The sequence below is a fragment of the Lygodium microphyllum genome, chromosome 17 (assembly GCF_053477565.2).
Source record: "Lygodium microphyllum isolate KBCC chromosome 17, Lygodium_microphyllum_v1.1.10, whole genome shotgun sequence".
NCBI lineage: Eukaryota > Viridiplantae > Streptophyta > Polypodiopsida > Schizaeales > Lygodiaceae > Lygodium > Lygodium microphyllum.
In genome coordinates, this window is record NC_141151.1 from 75,811,428 (window position 1) to 75,823,421 (window position 11,994).

The 11,994-nt window shown below is 38.7% G+C and overlaps 1 protein-coding gene across 1 annotated transcript in view; it reads right to left on the minus strand.

The window, feature by feature from the left end:
• The window catches only part of LOC148022049 (TCP-1/cpn60 chaperonin family protein), a 47,100-nt gene extending 40,391 nt beyond the window's left edge, over positions 1–6,709 (minus strand). The window contains exon 1 of the mRNA XM_087697648.1: positions 6,530–6,709. Coding sequence (XP_087553774.1) covers positions 6,530–6,554 — 25 coding nt within the window. The 5' untranslated portion in view covers positions 6,555–6,709. The remainder of the gene's footprint in view (positions 1–6,529) is intronic.
• Positions 6,710–11,994: the final 5,285 nt, after the last annotated feature.

Below are 11,994 nucleotides of genomic sequence, written 5' to 3' on the forward strand. Positions count from 1 at the left end.
GATTGACTATGATGAGATGTTTACACCTACTTCATGTATGACTACCATCTTAGTGTTATCACTTCAACTACCCATAGTGATTGGCATGTGTATCAATTGGATGCAAAAATTGCTTTTTTGAATGGCAATTTACATGAGGAGGTTTATGTCATAAGTGGGTGTAAGAATGGAAGCATGTGAATCTATCGTAATAGACTGCACAACACGAGAGAAAGAAAGATTGAAAAGAACCAGGTAGTACAACCGTGGCGTCCATCAGCCAAGTTGAGATGTGTGACTCTGTGCACATGTAGAAGTAGGCAGCCTATGCGAGGGGCCACTTGATCACATCCATCGGTGAGCTCCACTAGGTAGGGGCTTGAAAAATAATACTGAAATGTGGGACCTCGGCTCCAACCCACCAGTTAATGTCCATCATGCACCCTGGCCACTGTTGGGAGAAGAGTGCTAGCCCTCCTTCACCCATCCATTGGGAGATGTGGTATGCAACCTAGACCCTCAGTTCCTCCTCTATCTATGTCATGGCCTAGTCTCCTGAATGAGAGGTCTGAAAGAAGAAAGCATAGTTTGGTCCATCTCGTGGTGCTAGTAAATGGACCTTGCCGCTCCTTGACTTGCGGACCACTAAGATCCCCACCTCCAGAGATAGTGGAAACTCTCCGCACTCCACAACTCTCGAATAGAACCATGGACTTAGCCACTTAGCCACTTAGACACTTAGCCACTTAGACAGCCCCAAAACATGCTTATTTTAGCCACACTCAAGAAATGGAATCCATATACCAAGACAAGAGACAATACAAGACAACAATGAATCGTCGGGTAAGTAGACATTGCCATTGACTCCCCCTCTCCAACAAATCAACTGAAAATGAATAAAATAATCAAGTCGAGTAGCAATAAATGCCCAATCAACCACAATCTCGCCCCAATAAATCAAGTGCCAACTAAACAACATTGATAAATAATGTCCCCAACCTACTACTTATACACAATCTCACTCACAAACTAACTAATCTTGCAAACAGTATATGTCACTCAACCTCCTAGCTTTGTAAAGAAAGGATTAGAGGGCAAGGTGTGTCAGCTGCATAAAGCCTTGTATGATTTGAAACAAGCACCTAGGGCACATTACAAGAAAATGCATGCTCACTTGATTGCTCTTGGTTTCAATGATTTGCACCTTGAGAGCATGTTGTATGTCCACAAGAATGGGGGTGATCTCTTGACTCTCGTTCTTTATATGGATGATATGCTATTGATTGGGCCCACAAATCCATACTACAGCCTTGAACGCCGAATTGTAGTGTGCATTTTGTGTTATAAATCTTAGCCATTTACACTACTATCTCGGCATTCAATTCACTGTAGTAGAGCAGAAGCATTCTTTTGCAACATTCCAAGTGCATTGTGCAACTCCTTGAGTGTTTTCACATGCAAGACTGCAAGCCTATCTCTACACCAATCGAGATAGACCAATGGATTACATTTGAGGGTGCATGAGATCCATTTGATGCTTCTCAGGATGTTTATAGTACTTGTGTAATACAAGGCTAGATATTCAATATGAGGCTTCTCAATTGGTATGCTTCATGGACATCATTGGCACTAAGCATTTGCAAGCAATACAATATGTCTCTCATTATCTTAAAGGCACTCAATGATTGGGCCTCTTCTACCCTAAAGGCACTTCTCTTTCCTTGCATGCATTTACCAATAGTGATTGAATTGGTTGTTTTGACAGACGAGTGTCCACTAGTGGAAATTGTTTCATGCTTGGTAATTCATGAATCCCCTAGCTAAGCAAGAAGCAGTCTACAATGGCCACATCAAGCAATGAAGCTAAATATAGAACAACATTTACAGCTACATTAGAGTGTGTATGGCTCATATGACTTTTGGTTGATCTCAGTGTGGGACAACAATCACCCGCTCCTATCTATACTAATAGTCAAAGTGCCATGGCGGCTGCAAGGAACCCAATGCTCTATGCTCGCACTAAGCACATTGAGATACATTACCATTCATGCATCTCCTAGCTAAACAAGAGGCAGTCTACAGTGGCCACATCAAGCTGTGAAGTTGAATACAAACTAGCATTTACAACTACATTGGAATATGTATGGCTCATGCAACTTTTGGTTGTTCTCAATGTGGGACAACAATCACCCACTCTTCTATGCTAAAGTCTAACAATTAGAATGCCATGGCAATTGCAAGGAACCCAATGTTTTATAATCGCACTAAGCACATTGAGATACATTACCATTACGTCATAGAGGGGTCGCATGCAAAGGAGATTGAATTGGTTTATGTTCCTACATAGGACAATTTGGCAAATGTGTCTACTTAAGATCTTTGGAGAGAAAAGTTTAGAGCCTTCTACAAGGCATTAGGCTTACTACCATTTGGGACTTGATTAACCATTCATGATTCCCTATATATCTTTACAACATTCTATCCAAGGGAGATCATCGTGTTCCTTGTTCTAGTGTGAACGCTCACTTAACCACATGCACTTTTTACCTTCTTACTGCAAAAGGGTTATTTTCCTCATGTGAACACCCACTTCAAGTGTGGTCCTTTAGTACCTTAGGGATTGTTCTTTCATTCTCTTCTCACATTAATGGATGCAACGTTCCAACCCACTTTCCTCTCTTGTTATTCACTATGAGTTTATGTGCCCGCACATGTAGGCTAAGCACTAACCTAACATGGGTAGGTTTGCCACTTAGCACGCAATGGAAAAACATGCCATCCAAGGCTAGCAAAGATTGTTCTAGGCCAATCTATTGAGCAACTAGAGTCACTAAGTGCATTAACAAATAATCATAATCACCAAAAACGTTTTCTGATGTCTCATCTTTCAAGGTTTTATTTTGCATTTTGTCTCGTTGGCAACCTCAAGGTTTTAAAAAATAACTACCATACATAAATCATATAAAGCTACAATAGATCCAAATTTCATTCCACCTATATCCTAGAGTCAAAAGTTTAAAGCCTAAAACAAAAACATACAATACCTTCATGATTGCAATCGGTTTTTGTGGTCTTCTATAGCTGCATTTAGTGGACAACTGATCTTGTATTTGGCTACACAACAATCATCTTGATAGTTGCCAAAGTTTCAAAGAGATTTTAGCTTCTTTTGCTCACTGACAACTCCTAAGGACTACTTTTTTCTCCTGCTACTTTTGTCCTTCATCTCCGATCTATTATTCAACATCCCTTGCTTGGAAAACTGCATTTTGCTCCCTCCATAAAGCATTCCTTCACACGTGCTCCCACCTAATTACGCAAGATAGTGCAATCATCTCTCAACTTCTTTATGCGCTAGTACTAGTCCTAAAGACACGGCCATCCTAAGGCACACTCCATTGTATTAGCTAAATTCATTGAGCACAATTCAGTGTTCATTATTAATCTTCATTCTTCTTCTATGTTTTAGAGCTTCTTTGTTACAATTTTTGCCAATACACGCTCTATGTTCCTCCCTGCAGACCCTACCATTTCTCAAGATAGTTTGGGCAATGGAGCAACTCAAGAGAGACCATTTGCAGCAAGGTGACTAGTGCAAATAGGATTTGGACAATATCAAAATGCCATTTTGCTATAGGTGACCTGAGTTTGTGGCTTCCTAGCTATAGATGACAACATCCTCGGCACTTTTGAAAGCAGGAAACCTAATCTAGGGGGTGATTTGATGCAAGCGACTATTGTTGCTAGTCTTCTCCAACCAAAAATTGAAGATTTCTCTCTCATCTATTGTTCATCCCTTCTCCTATCAATTGAAGTATCTTAGCTTTGAATATTGTTGTTTCAAACCTAGTTTCAATAAAATTTACACTTTGCATGGCAATCTTGGATATGTGCAACCATGCATGAAGCTTTGCTACTGTGAGACAGTGAACTTGTAGCAAATATGGCTGCAAATGAAAGAGAGAGAACAAAAATGAAGAGCCAAAAGAACTCACCTTCCCCCACGACCTTGGTGGAGCAACTCTCCCAAGCCACCTTCACAAACCCAATCATACTTTTTTCCATCATTTTTCCCATACACATGTATGTACACGTATGGAAGTATGAAATCGGTCTAGTTGGCTACTTGGTAAAACTATATGTGCCTTTTAAATTTCCATGTTTTCAAGGAACAAGATATTGGATATAAATTAACAAGTTTTACAAGATTATTTTTAAAATAAATTTTATACTGCAAATAACAAACATGTTGAAAGACTTTCATGATACATCAACTAAATGAAACAAAAAGTGCTAAAGGTTAAGCCAATTCACACTTTGTTTCATGATAGAAAAACGGGTCAGCTCCATATGTTTGGAAAGTGTGGTATTTTTCCAATGCATAGTTTTTCCAATATATAAACTATACACACAATTATGAGGTTTACAATGTGTACGCATTCCACCTAGCTAACATGTGAAAACATCCACATTAACCTTCCATGTACAAGTATTGGGTGAGATTTTTGTCACCACTCACCTACTTGAATAAGCCTCCTACCCCACTAATCGCACTAGCAAGATCCATATCGCCCTATTTGAGCGTTAGAGGGGGGCCATTGGGCTTGTATCAACATAATCCTATGAGCTTTTCAAGCTCCAAACTTTAGAGGGATCTCTAATTCCATCACCATGCCACAAAACAATAATCATATACATGATGGTAAAGAGATAGTATGATGTGGATAGTGGCCCGTGGAAAAGGGATCACTCAAGATTTTTGATGCAAGGAGAGGTTCAAGAAAGGTAAAGATGTGGTAAGTGAATTAAAAACCAAGGGGGGCCATTGGGCTTGTATCAACATAATCCTATGAGCTTTTCAAGCTCCAAACTTTAGAGGGATCTCTAATTCCATCACCATGCCACAAAACAATAATCATATACATGATGGTAAAGAGATAGTATGATGTGGATAGTGGCCCTTGGAAAAGGGATCACTCAAGATTTTTGATGCAAGGAGAGGTTCAAGAAAGGTAAAGATGTAGTAAGTGAATTAAAAACCAAAATAATGTGCAACATGGTAAGTAAAGGAAAAACCAAGAAGGGAAGGATGTGCAATAATATCAACAAGAAGGACAATCACCACCCACCAATAAAAGATAATAATGAACCAAGACTTCCCAAGTAGTGAGAAGGGAAATATCAACTTTGATAGCTACAACTTTTATAATAGTTACGAACATGCTCTTTGATTCTACGTAAACATGATTTGGATCTTTATCAAGGGACATTGTTTCTTTTGAGAATCTTATTTAGGAGGCTTTGTTATTTGCTTTTGTATCCGAGGATTCCATTGCACTTGACAAAGCCTTTGGATGATACAAAAAAGTAGGCCTCCTTAGTCAAAAGCAAGGCTTCCACTATTCGGAGGTTCTTGAGTCGGACCACATTCTCAAGTGAAAATCGAACAAGTCATCCATAGTAGTGAAACCACAAGCAAATGGATTCATTTTGCTCACTTGATGACTCTTTTAACAACAAGATAGGGAAGAGCTCAACCTACGAGGTGTGAAATATCCTATCCCCTCTTCTCTTTCATCACTCTTGCTATTGTCAAGTAACTATGAGAGCAGTAATGAAGAAGGCAACTACTACAACATTGCATTTGCAATAGTTGCTAGCTTCTAGATGATAAGGAACCCATCTAGCAAAGCTTCCCTTTATCCCTCTTATCAATCACATGCACGCTAGAGTGGCATGGAAGCAAACGATTGCAATCAACTTCCAATATTCGACAGAACCTTCAATATCTCATCATCATGGACTTCTTTCGGCCTAAGACCATTTACTACTTGTTAAGGTTCACAATGCTTTCTTCATCTAGACAAAAAGGTCTACACGTTGACCTTATTCCTGATGCCAAGTCAGCTGCTTGCACTTGGTATACAAGAATTGCATGTGGATAAGTAATCATTAGGATTATTTTGACGAAAACTTATAAAACCTTAATGTAGATAGCACTAAAACAGTCCAAGTTCACAGCAAACTGACGTGATTATAAAACGCATATTGTGCTGCGCGTCATGACAGTGAAAGCAAGCCAAAAGCAACCACCACCAATAAGTATCTAATCAAAAGTCTTTGTGGCCGTGAATCCTTGCAAGCTTTAGGAGATCTGCGAACATCATGCGCTTGTAGCACATGAGCAGTGTGAAGATACGTTTCAAGTGGCCTCATTAGTAACCAAGGCCCGCTGACAAGCAATGAAAGTTGTTGTATAGCCTCCCAAAAGTGGAGCAAATCCATTCTTTGAGTGCGATCGAGTAATAATGCTGGCAAAGGAGCCTTTAAAATGACTCTGGCTCAGAGAAAGTTCAAATTCGGGAGATGCGTCACTGCATAATGCTCCTTTGTAAGGCTTTCCAATGTAGGTAGCTTCTACATAGCATCTGCTGCGAGAAATGTGCATGTGGATGTTCCGAGCTTCCGATGGAGGCTCTGAGCAAGATCGCACTAGGACCGGTCGTAACAGCTAAGATGAAGACACAAAGGGGGAAGAGAGATGACTTACTCAGGACGAGAACGGGGGCTTGCATGATGAATGTCTGTCGTCTTCTGTATTTCCCCTCCTCTTCTTCTTCTTCTCTTCTTCTTCTTCTTCTTGCAACTTCCCGCTCTAGGCTGGCTGGCTGTGCAAAAGGAAATTCGAGAGTTTCTAGAAAGAAACCTACTTTGTCTTTAGGGTCTTAGACCCAAATCTTAGCCCTATACAAGTCCAAACCTGCCCATTAGAAATGCGTCTTGGTGGATATGTCCATTCATTGGCCATCTACCCAATTCTAAAATAACTGCAAGCCAAATGAGTATGAAATGCGAATATGGTGGTAGCCCACATGGTTCAAGCATGTCTGTATGTACATGGGTGCACAAGTTCAGACCTTGGATACATCCCTTGACGCATGTTCAAAGTTTAAATATTATAAAAATAAGTACATATGGTGGTTACTCCAACATGACACTCTTGACTCTATAGGTCCGAGCTTGCCACTCTACCAATCCTCCATCAAGTTTTACCAACAAATGATGTTTCTATAGATCTTCGATCATGTCGAGTCAAAGATGTTACCTTGTGCAACGGCTTGTTTTTCTTTTTTTTTCTGATGGCATACCAATACATGCACATCTTTGAATATGCTCAAAACCTCCATTGATGCTCTCAACTACAAGATTGAAGCATGGCCGTTTTCATGATGCTCTCCTAACCACTTTCACTTGTGTGCATGAATGACCATTGTGTATTGTGTAAAGTATCTCCATGAGAGAGGCTTTCTTATCTTATGTTAATGGCATCCTATATCATCTCCTTAAACAATCCAACCATGAAGGGGAATAAGTTAAAGATACCATTGTATAGAACATTACATGTGGTGGTTGAAGTGCATTAGCATCTTAGTTGCTTGGCATCTCTAGTGACACGCTTGTGCTTGCTTAGCACTCCCTTCCACGATAACCTTCACAATGCACTTCCTGTAACCATGCACATAATCTCAAATGTATCTACATAAATGCTTCCCCATTTCCAATTTTCTCCTAGGACAAATTTAACATATACCTATTGCTTCAATTCAAGCAATTGGTATCAATTTGTGGTATCCAAGTGCAAGTAAGCATTCATTATCACAACTCACCAAGCATATAATTCTTAACCTATCATTGTACATCATATAGCAACTTTTAGATATTAAACTTTTCCATAATTAGAAGGTATGCACATCTTTCAAGACTATTGTGAAGAGCCTTTACAAAAACTCGTGAGAAATCTAGGTCCATCATAATCCTCTCTATGACTCTTAATCAATTTATTACAAGCCTCGAGGTGTGTTTAATGCCAAGACTACATTGAAGCATTTGTTTTACTAAAGAATTGTTTGAACTTTGTTGAATGATGGATTGATCTTATCATGTTATAGTTTATTAGCATTACCCGTAATGACGTGTTATACTAATGGTTAGAGGAATTTAACTTATTCTTAAAGGGGAAACTACCGCTAGTTAATTAACACTTTATAGTTCTTTTTTTAAATCAATTTCCTTATTTTAAGGGCTTCATTCCTTTCCCTTTATCAATCACCAAATGAGCACAAGGGAAATTTAAAAATCGGCAAATTGCAATGCTCCAATGCACAAAGCGCACTCTAGTTACAATATCATGTGATTAGTTGGTCTTATTGTTATAATAGTGCACTGAGAGAGATATTAATCTATGGGACTCAGATTTTCCCCAATGAACCAATGACATGTTTCATTCACATTGATCAACTAAGCATCGATCAAGACAACACTTGTTTATCACTATGTTTAAAGATATTTCCAATTTCTAACATGTGAAATACAATTAGGTTAGATTTTGGATGTTAAAGTCCAACGATGAAACATATAGTGAATCGCCCTCCTCCTCCTTCTCATTGTCCTCATCCTCCTTGTCACCATCATCATCGTCATCATCATCATCATTGTCCTCCTCCTCCTACAAGTGAAAGCACCAAGCTTGTGAAGAAGCATAGAGTGTGCCCCTCTAAACATGCATTCAAAGAAGTTATGTGCTTAATATTGCTCAAGGTTTTTGGTGATGTTACCATGTATATATACATGTTTATACTCTCATGCAATCAATATATTTATATATTTGTATATTTATTTACATAACACTCATGTGCAATAGTTTAACCCTTTTTGACACTCCTTATAATGGAAGAGCCTTATCATTTCCACCCTTGGATCGTGGGTAGAGGCATTATGTTGCATTCCATCTCATAACTATAATGGACTTAGTGGTTTAAGTGTGTTGTTATAAGATGGCTTGTGTGAGTAGGGTTGGACACCATTTAGGAGCTAAGATGCCAACTATGGATACCTTAAGGTAAGGATTTTGGATTGCACTGAAGTTGCATGAGCACCTTGCATGGCATGTGTTGTCTACTATATTTAAATGATTCGACCATGTAATTAGTCGTATATGCTTAGTCATACGCATCCAACCTATTTAAATGGCATTGCCACAATGCAAAACCTTGATTCTTCCATAGATTTAACAACAAAATCACTTTTTGGACACCTTCAAAGCTTTTATCCTCTTCCAAGAAACCATTCATCTTGGTCATCACCATAAGTTTTATCTTTCAAGTACACAAGTTGCTAGCATAAATGAATAATACTTTCTAGTTTTGTTTTTCAAAATTCCTTATTTATTTTATTTTTCTTATCACACATGTTTTGGTAGTCTAGAGCACCAGAATTGTATATTTTCTTGCTATTTTTTGGATTGCATTTGTGTGACGTGTTAACTTAGTAGAGGTTGTTTGCTCAAAGTGTAGGTAAGTGTAATAAAATTTTTCCTTAATATCAACCCAAAAAAAAAAGTTGGATTGATAGTCATCAATTGGTACCTAAAACTAGGACAGTGATGCTCCAAAAAATGCAAATTTTTCCTATTAGATTGCACCACAACATCTAGAAGTTATTAACATAAAGTAGCAATGATAGAAGCAAGTCAAAGTTGATCATATGTAATCAAAGCTAAATCAAATGAAGTTAACCTAGGCCAGTAATCAAAGAAGAGAGTCGCTTGGAGTCTAGAAGTAGCAAACCACTAAAATTAGTAGTTTTCAAAAACATCTTCACTTTAAAATGGCAAACTACAAAAAATAGCAATACATATCTTGAAGCCAATAACATCAAGAAGAAGCTAGTTAGGTGCCAAAAATTTGACACCTCCTACAATATTCATTCCACCAATGCTCTAGCTTAAATTCATACCATTGCATTTTTTGCAAACCATAAAATACAAGAAGTATCCTCATGTGAAGTCTACCTTCACAACCTATGTGAAAATTCATACAAATGACCCCAAATTATTGAATCAGCTTAGTGGACTACCTCATCTTCTCATGATCATAGCCATTGGAGCATCGTGTCTAACATCATGGTCATGGGCCATTGGAGCATCAACTACAAGCTGTCTAGTTAGGTATACAATAACAAGAGGCTCCTCTTGAAAGATACTCCTGCAAACCTCAACTACCTGCTCAGATTGCTTGCGTATCTTCTCCTCATGGAAAACAACATCATGGCTGTGAATGACCTTACAAGCTTGCAGATCCCATAGGCAATAGCCCATCTCACTTGCATCTCCATAACCAAGAAAGATGCATTTCATTGACTTAGGATCCATCTTATTAAGTTTGCCCATAAAAGCCTCACATCCAAAGACACGTAAATGAGCATACAACGAAGGTTTTCCAAACCATACCTCCTCTGTAACCTGACAACCAATAGCAGTGCGCATGGATTTGTTTATCAAGTGTGTACGATGGTTAGTAACTGCCTTAATCCAAAAAAGTTGCTTATGTTGCAATAAGCCTACCTAGCTAAGCATACTACAAACTCTCTCTTGAATCGTCCTATTCATGCGCTTTGCAACATCATTCTAGGGTGGGATGTAAGGGGTGGTTAGCTTATGCTTAATACCTCACTCATCACAAAACTACTCAAATGCTTTAGAGACATATTCACTCCCATTATCTGACCTTAAGGCATTTTAGCCTATACCCAAATTGGTTCTTAACAAGAGCAAGCCAATCCTAAAAGGTAGCCGATATATCTTATTTCCACTTTATGAGATATGTCCAAACCTTATGCAAATAATCGTCAATGAAAATCATGAAATACTTCATGCCACCTAGTGGTGACTAACAGGGCATGGAACCACATGCATAAGAATGAACAAGAGCCAAAGGCCCACCCATGCACATAATATTGGATTTCTTATTAGAATTGCATGTCTACTTGCTATAAAGACAATGATCACATGAATCAAAACATTTGCAGTCAAGGGGCAAACTTGTTTTCGAGATTTAATATAAAAGAGAATGAACACTTAAAGCTGAAAATGAAAATTACTCACAAAATTACAGCCATGAAAATGTAAAAGTAATGGAGACAAGATTGAGGGTTGAAGCTGGGCAACCCCCCCCCCCCCCCCCCCCGAAGGAACGTATTTCTGCTAAACGTAAGTCCCTTAGGGAAGAGCTCAGTTACAATCAACCTGAGAGTGAGAAGAAGTAATTCTCACTCTCACAAGATCATGCAAAGATGTACAAACACACATGCATTATCTATTATGCAATGATAAGAACTGATTTCTTTACAGTATGAGAGAAGAAAAAGGGGAAATCAGCCTTTCTCCATCGTTGATCTCAGCAGTACATGGATAGGGCTTGCTTCTTGTTGCTAAAATGGAAGAAAGAGCTCGAGAAGGAGGTGTTGTAATGAATTTATAGGCTTGCTGTCTTGTAAAACAACAGTGATAGAAGAGGGAATATGGAGAAATTTGATAATGGAGAAGTGAGGGATGATAATGGGGATGGATGGGGCCAGTTTCTGGCTATCTGTGGGTGTTGTACATGAGTTTACAGCAAAGAAAAATGATGTTGAATGAAGAAAAACGAGCTCTTATTTATAGGAGAGGGGACAGCTAGTACAAAAGGGGAAAGTGGAGTAGCACAAGACAAGTGTCCAGCCACATGTCATGAGATGTGACAAGTGGTGGGACACTTGGAAACTTGTGTGACAAGTGTCTTGACACTTGTCTCTTCTCTATGGCCTTCCTTTTTGGGTTGAATACTGTCAAGAATAGAAACAACCAAATTTAGTAAGCACAGTCAGAGTACAGAACTTATTATTTTTAGAATGACATCCCTATTTTTTAGGACTAGCATTTTTAGGCTAATTCGAGGCTCCTAAAATTTAGGGACCTCCTAAAATTTAGGGACTCCCCAATATGGGTTTCATATGAAAGCTTTTTCTGTGTACATTGCAAAAATGGTATCCAAATCTTCATGTGACTTTCCTATGCAAAGAAATGTGCATTTCAAGCTTTCAGCCCACACATGCACATTATACAAGCATTTCATGATCATGCCATCTTGTTGATTGTAATTGTCTGTTCTGGTGGATCTAGCCCACACTTCAAGGCAT